This window comes from Phymastichus coffea, unplaced genomic scaffold (assembly GCF_024137745.1).
Source record: "Phymastichus coffea isolate CEN01 unplaced genomic scaffold, Cenicafe_Pcof_1.1 PCOF00044, whole genome shotgun sequence".
Lineage (NCBI taxonomy): Eukaryota > Metazoa > Arthropoda > Insecta > Hymenoptera > Eulophidae > Phymastichus > Phymastichus coffea.
In genome coordinates this window covers 721,773-732,090 of record NW_026706855.1, presented here as the reverse complement: position 1 = coordinate 732,090, position 10,318 = coordinate 721,773, and the positions used below count along the sequence as shown (strand labels likewise).

Here is a 10,318-nt window from a genome sequence, read left to right as displayed (position 1 = left end):
TGCCGATTGGGCACTAGATAATTTAAACGCCACTCCATTTTTTTCGGCAGGTTTTTAGTATTAAAAATACAATGTATGATGGAATGAAACCTTTTGCCATTATTATTATGGCCTTTCTTACCTTCCTTCTATTTTTTAAATAGACAATAAAACATTTCCACGATAGTTTTATAGATAAATCAGGTTTTTTTACTTATGGTTTTCTTAGATACTTCAATATGAAGTAACTTATAACATTCATACCTTTTTTGCTTTCGTTATTTTCATTTACATCCATGGCGTTCGCAATGGTTATTCGTATGTATCGTACGAAAAAGTGCTTTAAATCATATTATTTTCTTTTTATGTTTTTGGAGATTTTTATTTTATAACTAATTCTAAATGATTCCCATTACTTGATATCTTTCTTTTTCTTATTTATTTATTCACCAATCAGCGGCAATCGGATTGTTTTATAAAACTCCTATTCTACTGATTTTTTGCTACATTGGTCTGCGTTTTAACAATAACAATACGACAGATCTTAACCTAATTCACATTTGAATTCTGCCGCGAATTACCTGCGCGCCACTCGCGACTGCACGCTTCTCTTCACATTTGCGATGAAAAATTGATACGTACACACATGTATACGGGATGACTCTCATGTAACGAATAGAGTAGTGCAGGGACAATATTTAATATGGCTACCTGACGTGTATCAGCCGCGCGCGACAGCAGACGATGCAACTTATCTACCTACATCGACTCTGTCTTGGGCAGGTGGTATGCGTGGGAAAGAAAAGGTGGTGTTTGCGTGTTCGCGACTGTAAATAGGGATTAGGGAGGTCGACGAGTCGTTTCGATAGTATTTGAAAAAAGTGACTGAAATCACGTCAACCTAGGCTGGCTAAGGCTGCTGGGAGCTTGCAAGCAATAACGTCGCCCGTCGTCGTGGGTGGCCAACTTGAAGAGCTGCTCCACTCGGCCGTGGGCCAAAAGCTCTGCAGCCGAGCTCGCCCCAGCCGCAATGAACGACAGCCACCAAGCTGACCTCCCTCCTCATCCTGATGTCTCCACCATCAGCGCTCCAGGCGATGTCGACCGCCTTGACGACGCTGTCGACCCAAGAGTCCAAGTATAAACCTTCAGTTACCCTATACTTATTCTGGTCGTATGACATTGGCAAACGATTTCTTTATCCCACGTTATTTTTATCTTTAGATTGAACTGGAACGACTTAACACGGCTACCGATGATATTAACAAACTTGAGGTGGACTTGGATGTAAGTTAAAAGACTTTTATAGTTGCTAGTTCAAAACTTTACATCAGAGCAAACTAATGATTAAACTTGATGACACCAATTTCAGGAAGCAAGAGCCACATTCAGAGAGTTATTGTGTGAATCAACTTACAAAATTGAGAGTTTATCCAAAAAGTTAGGATCTTGTATAGAAAAGTCTCGACCATACTATGATGCTCGGTTTAGAGCAAAAGAAGTGAGAAATATTACTGAGTTGATTTAAATTAATCATAATTAATATTATTTTTAAATCAAATAAATGCTAACTGTTCTCAGGCTTTAACAGAAACTCAAAAAGCTGCTATAAAATTTGAAAGAGCCAATAGCCAACACGCAGCTGCTAAAGAAATGGTTTACCTAGCTGAGGAAGGATTGAGAACTGAAGGCAGATGTTTTGATCATGCTTGGCAGGTGTGTATTGTTGGTTGTATATATTTATTATTATCTTTACTTAACTTTTAAAAATTTATTTGAAATTTTTTCTTTGTAGGAAATGTTGAATCATGCAACCTCTAGAGTAAATGAATCTGAACATGAAAGGGCAATTTGTGAAGTGGAACACAGGCGAACTACTGCATTGTATCATAAAACTGAATATGAAGTTCAAAGGTTACAGAGAGACTTGAAAAGAACAATTGCCAAGTCTAGGTAATATATAAATCTAATATATAAGTCCTTGATGAAAGTACTTCTTATTCTTTTCTTTACTGCATGTTTATATATTATGCTTTTTTCTATTTTTGGCAATGTGCATTCTTAGTTGTTACTTGATAAGTAACTTAGTTCTTGAACATTGTATGTTGAGTATGCATTTCTATGCTTATTTCAAATCACAGATACACAGACCACTTGACGAATTTGCAAGTTTTTTTATAGTTTTATTGTTTCAAAAATTAATTGAGTTACTCCATTCTCGTTTTTAACGAGAGCATTTATGTTTTTTTGACTATTTATTTTGGCAGTATGGGTGCACGCCGCAGTTTGCTTCTGATAAACAGTATTGCCTACAGGCACAACTTACTGATGTTGTAAGTAGTAGCTATTTCATTTTTAAGTTTTATAGCACTAATTCACCTATCTGCATGAATATTTTTAATATATATAATCTTTATTGAGTATTGTGCCAAAACAAGCTATAATGTATTCTTAAATGCATAAACTAGTATAAAGTTTTAAGATTTGATTGTTTTATCTAGGCCATACTATGAAATGAAAGCCCATTTCAACCAAGTTCTAGAGGAACAAAAATTAAGAGTAAGTGCACTTGAAAAATCAGTTTCTGATGCCAAAATGACTTATGCAGAAGCTTTGCGGAATTTAGAAAGAATAAGTGATGAAATTCATAGAGTAAGTTATATCATTTGCGTTGAATTTTTGTTAATATAAATTTAATAAATTAAATAAATTATTTTCAGACTAGGAAGTATGATGGTACAAATAATTGCAATAAGCAAGTAGATGAATCAAAAAATACATCTTCTAATCCGTCAAATTCAACTGGATCCAGTACTACTGAGTCACCTGACAGTACTGATTACACAAGTGATGAATATTTACGCCTTCCTGATAAAATGAATTACAGTGTAAGCTCTACTATTTCAGTGGTAAGAAAGTACTTATCATTGCGATTTTTATTTTAACTATTTTAATTGATCCTGTTGATTTTAAAGGGAGAGAATAATCCATTAACTTCTGAGTACATTGCTAAAAGCACCATAAACATGTCATCAACAGAGCCTAGAAAGTATATTAAACGAGATAGACCTCGTAGTATAGCCACTACTGATGCCAAACATATCACAAATGTTCAAAATCAAATTAGTGCTTCTACATCAATTTTACCAGATATTACCAAAGTTATTTCGCCAATAGAAAAGAAGGTCACAATTCATCTGCCTGAAAATAACAAAGAAACTAATGGTATACCAAATGGGGATGAATGGACTGAAATTAATTTAAACAAATCACCAGAAGAAGTGCGCTGTTATAATAAAAATACTTATTCTGATGAAGAGGATCCAATTCCTTATAAACCTTTGGGTACAGACTTGAGTCCAGAAGTCACACAAACTGGCAATGAATCTAGTGAATGTGTTAAACGAAAGAAACTGGTTTCACAAAAATCATTACCTGCTATGACTGAAAAAAATGAAATAAGTTTGAGTCAAGAAAAAAAGGCACAAATTACCAGGAGTCCTTCTTTTAAAAGGAAGGGAAAATTAGATAGCTGTATTGCTACATGGCTATCACGTAACTCTATAGGTAGTGAAGCTAGTGCTGAAAGCTCTAGTAAGTACGCTAATTTTCCTGTTCAAAAATAAAATTATTAAATTTCACGAAATTATAATTTTTGAAAAGTTAATTACATAATTTGTTCTTCTATCAGCTAATTCTAGTCGAAGACAGTCTTTAGATGTATTATGGAATTCAGGAACTAGTGAACGTGTTAAAGAACTACTTAGTCAAGGAATGATGATGCTTAATATTTCAAATATAACTGAACGACGATTTAGCGAATCTAAATTGGCGGAAATTGAAAAAGAAGAAAGAATTGAGAAAGACAAGGTAGAGATAAAAGGTAAAAAGGTTCCCAGTCCTCTAGAAAAAACATTAAATTATTTAAATGCTGAAGATGAAACTTCAGATAGTGAAAGTATGACCAGGTAGAACACATTCAAAATTCAAACTTTTTACTATCTAAAATTTATACTTGATTTGATATAAAAAATTTCTGTTTAAGTGTTGAAATGTTGTCAGAAGATCAGATATCTTCCCTAATGATGGAACCTGATATAAATCAAGTATGTCAAGAGATTCTGGGAACACCTCTAGTCGAAGTCTGTCCATTGTTGCAACAACTTCAACACCAACAGTAACTTATATTTAAAATTGTTGTTCAAAAATAGAATTAGTAAGAATTCCTTGGGTTATAGTTCACTGCAAACTGATATTCAGTAGCATATTCTTAAACATTTCTGACTCAACTATTTACTGATTCTTCATCAAAATCAAGGTTTATTATAATTTGTTAATTGTTAAATTTTTTAAGAAATGTGTTATTTATTTGGTTTTTAACAAAAATTTAGTTGGTACTGAGTGAAAATGTCGATAAAATCTTGATTTAAATCAAGCTTTAGTTGCAAATGTTGTTTATAAGATAAAAAAAACTTTTTCATTTACAAATTTATTGTAAATATTCTTAGAATTCCTGGTAGCCAATTTTAAGGTTTGCTATATAAGGTGATATGCTATTATTTAATTATTATATTACACAAAGTATCACAAAGTAGTAACTTTGAGTTTTGTAAAAAGTTGAACTTTGAAAAGTATTGTGAATGATTTGTAGTTTATAAAAGCCTAATATTCTTATTCTACTTGTTAAAAATGAAATGTCTGATTAAATTTTATTTATAATAAGTATAAAAGTAATATAAATTTTTATACCTCAATAATAGATTGCAGAATCAAAATCTGTTCATTCTTTATTTCATAAACATTTCAAAAGTTAATAAAAAACAGTATTATTTCGTTTTAGCTTTTATTAACTAAAACCTAAATTATCAAAATATCAATGCATTCATATTTTAATAATTAAAAAGTAGATTATCAACTATCAGTAAAAGTTTTTGTGATATTTTACCAAATGATGCAAAATTTTCATTCACGAATATGAAAAATATTTAATTCTGCAGCATAAGTATCATTATTACAAAATCATACATATGGGACTACTTCAACAATGTTTTGCAAATATATGATTTTTAATTACTTTTTATTATCTTATTGTGGAAAATTAATAAGTATTAAAATTATGTACACATTAAGTTAAAGTCAGGAGTACAAAGTGTTTAATATATTATAAATTTTTATAAACAGTACTAAGAATTAATAATATGTAGAATCATTAGATAGAACAATTAATTGAAAATATATCTAGTTGCCAAATTTATATATTTGTGAATATTTTTAATGAACTAATAATATTTTGACAAATTCCAAATTCTGAACAATAGAATGTTCTTTTGCTAATAATACTTATGTACTAACCATTATGTAATAATCATTTAACTAAGGTCAACAATCCTTGTAAAAAATATAACTTTTACGAATTAGCTTACATTCCAGAATATAGAAAATTAAGTTTATTTGTTGAACACTAAGTCATTTTAACTGTATATATTTTTCAATGTTGTGCTATAAATTCAGTAAATTAATATATAGCTCTGTTATGAACTTGTGAAGAAAGTGGTAAAAAAGTAATAAAATCATATACAACATTTATTAATATAGCAATCACTTCTATGCATTAATTGAAATCGAATTGAACATTTTGTAAATTAGAAAAAATATTCATGCAGAATTAATATTATGCTAAGTCGTTTAAATAACAAAATTAAATATATAAGATAAACTTTGGAAGTACAATTTAAAATAAATTATATTTGAGGACTTGTTTGTAATGTAGATGAATACTATTATGTACAGTAAAATCTATTGATAGATAAATTATTTGAGGCTGTAATTGTTATTCTGTAGTTTATTTCTTGCAGTTGAATCAGTGATTTCTGTATAAAAAAATTTCTAAATTATTCAATTTTCGCAAATTTAAAAAAAGATTAAATTAATCTTAGATAATTACATATATCAAAGCATAGACCAAATTGATGTAAATGATATTGTACATGTATACTGTAACTATAATGTACATACATATAACTTATTCCTATCTAAAATATCTGTACTGATTCTACTCTTACTCTGCTCTGAAATGAATTCTTGAAATTCTAAATTAATTTGCTCAAATTTGTTATGCATAAGTATAATCATACAAGTATACCTTTTTCTTTAAGGAATGTTTGAAGTCTAAAATAATAAAGTTATTAAATTTTTTTCTTAAGTGCATTTTTTCAGTTTTTTTCTATTTTGTATGTGTTATCATCTGCCATTTTTTTATTTTAAATTTATTCAATTTCATATGAACAATTATTATAATAGAAGTGTGGTTATCATTTGCGCAATTGTTGGAATGAAAATAAACAATGTATAAAATTTTTTTATAAAGTGGATTTTTATATTTTTGACGTACTTTCTGTATAACGTGCAATACTACCTGGCATTTATATAATTTTAAACTTATAATGATGATGGGAAGGATTGTGCTTGCGAATCGAACGATGAGAGACAAGAAGTATTTCCCGCACTGCCGGATAACCATCATGGTGACTACCCACCGTTAATTAAAAGCTTGAACAACTAGAAATAAATAGTATTTCCAGATCTTTAATCTACATTATAAAACAAAATATTTTACAAAAAGGATGTATATTCCCTTTACATTTTTTAAATTCTCTTACATTTCAATCCTCGCGGAGATAGGCAAAAAATTATATTATTTTTAACTTTTACCTTTATTATTATTCAAACTTTCAAAAGTAAAGATGTATAACATATAAAGCATCTGCTTCGTCATATAGTAAATGTTTGTATTCCGTAAATGAAGTAATGAAGAATCCAGTAAATGTTTACTTGCGAGGAATTGTAGACTCTCAAATGTGTCAGGGACTGAGCGCCCTTTTTTCGGTGCGGTGTGGTGGCAGTCAGCTGGTGGCCAGTTTTGGAACATGTATCTATTAATAAAAGGCAGCAACGTCAAACTTGTGCGCCCTTGGTACATCTTCAGCACTCATCGCAATCAGTCTATTATGCTTACACTTCGAAAAAATATGGCTTAGACACTTTTATTTATGAATGGCTTTCTGATTGCCGTGGTTGTTCAACGACATGAATTGGTTTATGACTTTTCAAATGCATAATTTGTTTACGTAAGGAATTGTACACTGTCAAACATGGTAAGTTTTTACTACTTTTATTATTAATTCACTTCTCATCCTGTATTTTTTAGATATATTAAATCTGTACATTACTTTACGGAAAGTTTCTTTTATATGTCTAATTAACTAATGACATCAATCATAACCTCGATCTAGCTTGGATCTATTTATATTTAACTTTCCAGGCCCTTTTAGGAGCACAATTGGTTATTACACTGATTATGGTCAGTGTAATTCAGAAATTAGGCTCACACTTTTCTGTAGCAAAATGGATTTTGTGTTCTACTGGGTAATCTTTTTGATATATTAATTTTTTCATTGATAATTTTATTAGAAATAAATATACCCATTTGTTGGTTGCAGATTAATCCGATATTTGTATCCAACAGATCAAGAATTGAGGAGTCTTGTTGGTTTTTTCAAAGAAAAACATAAAAAAGGAAAGCACTCAGAAAATGGTAAAGTGTCTGATACTTTCCAGATTCCAAGAAATTTAGATATTACGCTTGAGTCTGCTCCTGTCACTGCTCTTGATGTTATACATTTAAAATACTATTCTGATTTTCAATGGTTGCTTGATTTTTCTATATATGGAGCAATTGTCTATGCTTCCACTGAGGTATATATATATTTTTTTATTACAGATATATCTTTGTATGTTTTCTGATACTATATATTTATTTATACAGGTGTACAATAATTGGTATCCAATCAAGGATGAAATCAACTTGAGTATGCTTTGGTGTTGCCTGGTCATTGGATTTGCATTGTATGCTTTTCAAAGAATATTTGCAATAAAAAATTTATTACAGGCACTGCTCTCATGTATTTCTTAACAAACATATTTTTAGTAAAGTGTTAATTATACTTTGGATACAATATTTCAAGGGTGAAGAAAGTACTGGAGAAAGGTCAACATGTATTGTAACTGGATTTGTTTTTCTTTTGACAGCAATGATAATTCTTATTATAGATGAGAATACACTTGAATTAGGTTTAGACAATGCATATGCAAGTTTTAATCATTCTGCTTCTATATTTTTAAAAAATCAAGGACTTTCATCAAGGTACATCGATCGTGGTTATTAGATTACCTTTTTGTACTGATTAAATTAAAGATTTTTTTTATAATGTCTAATGATTTTTTTTCAGTGGGCCAGCTTCAAAACTAATAGTGAAATTGGTCTTAGCTGTAACATGTGGATTTATTGGCTCATTGTTTACATTTCCAGGACTTCGAGTATCAAAAATGCATTGGGATACTTTGAAGTAAATTATAATTTTTCTTAAACTTCTGCAATTTTTCTTTCGAAATTTTATAAACTTAATTAATGTTTTTAGGTACTATAGGGACAATAAACTTCTTCTCCTTTTTGCTAATCTTAGTTATGTTTCTCCACTTATCCTAGCAAGCTTATGGTTAACACCAGTCAGTCGTAACTATCTTACTGTGAGAATTTTTTCTCGAATGACAAAACCAATGTAAGTAAAGAGTGTAGTTTTTATTGTTTGATTTACAGCATCATTAAAACTATAATTGCCATATAATTTTTAGAATGACACCAAATGCCTTTGAGAGTATGAGAATAATTGCTATTATTGTGGCTGTTACTTTAAAGTTAGTTTTAATGCCTATTTATCTACAATCTTATTTGAATCTCGCTAAACAAAGATTGGAAACTCAGAAGAAAGAAGCTGGTAGAATATCAAACAAAGAATTTCAGAAAAAGGTCAATTTTCCTTTAAAATTGTCGAAAACAATTCTTTCAAACAAAAATAGTATTTCTTTCTATATTTTTCAGATAGCAGCTGTATTTTATTACCTTTGCGTCGTGGCATTGCAATATATCGCGCCATTGATTATTTGTTTATATTGTACATTTATGTTAAAAACATTAGGTATGTAACAGACAATAACGATAAATAAAAGATAGATTTATTTTTTTACATACTACAAAATTGTTAGGTGGATATTCGTGGGAGGCTCTTTATAAAGATATTGATTCAGGAGAATGCTTAGCGCCAGAAGCATTACCAGAACCTAAAATTTTCTCGGACGATGAAGAGAAAACTGTAGCACAAACTGCTCAAGAGTTTCATTTAGCCTTGAGTTCAATAAAACAGGTAAAGTTTTGTCTATAATAAAGATTAATAGTCATTACTTTTTTACTTATACATTTCAATTTGTTTATTTTAGATATTTACAACCGAAGTATTCAGAGGAGTTTTCGGTTTAGCAACATGGTGGTCTTGTTTCACGTTATTTGCAACAACGGCAATGGGCATGCTATATCAAAGCTATTTTGCAAAGATTTAATGCCTCTTTGAGAACCGTCGAGATTCTTTCAAATTTCACAAATTTTGTGTGTCGTTAATGAAAACATTAAGATAAAAGTTAAAAATTCAAAAAAAAGCAGTATGGCATGAAATGTTTTTATAAAATGAGTATGTGAAAGCCGAAATACAGATAAGTCACAAAAGAACTGATAATCGCTATATCGTGACAACTGCTAAAGATTCAACTGAGAATTCAAGTGCACAATAATAATTCATTGTATTGGTTGATTGTTAGACTGTTGATTAATTGTTAATAATTGATCTTTGATTTCGAGCGCTATTTCCATTTGGATAGCCATTGTACATAATCATATTTTTTATCGAATCAGTATATTTAATGATATTTGATTAAAAAAAAAAAAGAAAAAAGTTAAAGAAAATCTTTTCTATATAAATCAACACCAGAAAAAAGACTCGTGAATTGACTAGCTTCACAATTTGTACGTTACCGCTATACATCAAACACGTTAAAAATAAAAATGTTTCTGACAATTCTATAAGACTTTTAAAATATTCGAAATAAAGAGCCACCTTTTGGCCGAAAAAATAAAAATATTTCAACAACTATCTAAAAATAGATTGATTATACATTAAAATATACCCTAATTACTATACCGCCGCATTCCATAAAAATTTGATGAAATACATGTATAGTAGTGTATACGTATGAGTACTCACCGTTCTCCAAAAGACTGCCAAGATAGCCCTCAGCTATCAAGAGAAATTGTTACAGAAATTTGGAAAATGATATTAATTGCCTTAAATATCCCTAATATCCTTGGTAATTTTCCTTTTCCAATTCGTCAACAGAGAATAGGCGAAAATCACAATTTTCCTCTAAGTTACGTGATGTCTAGGTACTCTAA

At 29.9% G+C, this 10,318-nt stretch overlaps 2 protein-coding genes across 5 annotated transcripts; both read left to right on the top strand.

Moving 5' to 3' along the window:
- Positions 1-648: 648 nt before the first annotated feature.
- On the top strand, positions 649-4,697 carry LOC131664470 (uncharacterized). Of its 4 annotated transcripts, XM_058935595.1 has the most exons (12): positions 664-785; positions 885-1,117; positions 1,204-1,266; positions 1,352-1,480; positions 1,561-1,695; positions 1,775-1,932; positions 2,247-2,312; positions 2,481-2,631; positions 2,700-2,888; positions 2,955-3,573; positions 3,671-3,947; positions 4,025-4,697. In XM_058935595.1, exons 2-12 carry the CDS (start codon positions 1,010-1,012, stop codon positions 4,158-4,160), a joined length of 2,031 nt encoding a protein of 676 aa, XP_058791578.1. In that variant the 5' UTR covers positions 664-785; positions 885-1,009; the 3' UTR covers positions 4,161-4,697. The 4 variants fall into 4 exon arrangements, with proteins under 4 accessions (XP_058791579.1, XP_058791577.1, XP_058791580.1 ...); XM_058935596.1 differs by having other exon boundaries at positions 649-1,117; positions 2,700-2,867; XM_058935594.1 differs by having other exon boundaries at positions 649-1,117.
- A 2,152-nt stretch (positions 4,698-6,849) lies between these two features.
- LOC131664509 (transmembrane protein 161B) lies at positions 6,850-10,005 on the top strand. The gene is made up of 11 exons (XM_058935669.1): positions 6,850-7,133; positions 7,301-7,404; positions 7,479-7,734; positions 7,805-7,884; positions 7,967-8,182; positions 8,268-8,384; positions 8,457-8,597; positions 8,671-8,845; positions 8,918-9,014; positions 9,082-9,239; positions 9,313-10,005. Exons 1-11 carry the CDS (start codon positions 7,131-7,133, stop codon positions 9,430-9,432), a joined length of 1,467 nt encoding a protein of 488 aa, XP_058791652.1. The 5' UTR covers positions 6,850-7,130; the 3' UTR covers positions 9,433-10,005.
- The last annotated feature ends 313 nt before the right edge of the window (positions 10,006-10,318 follow it).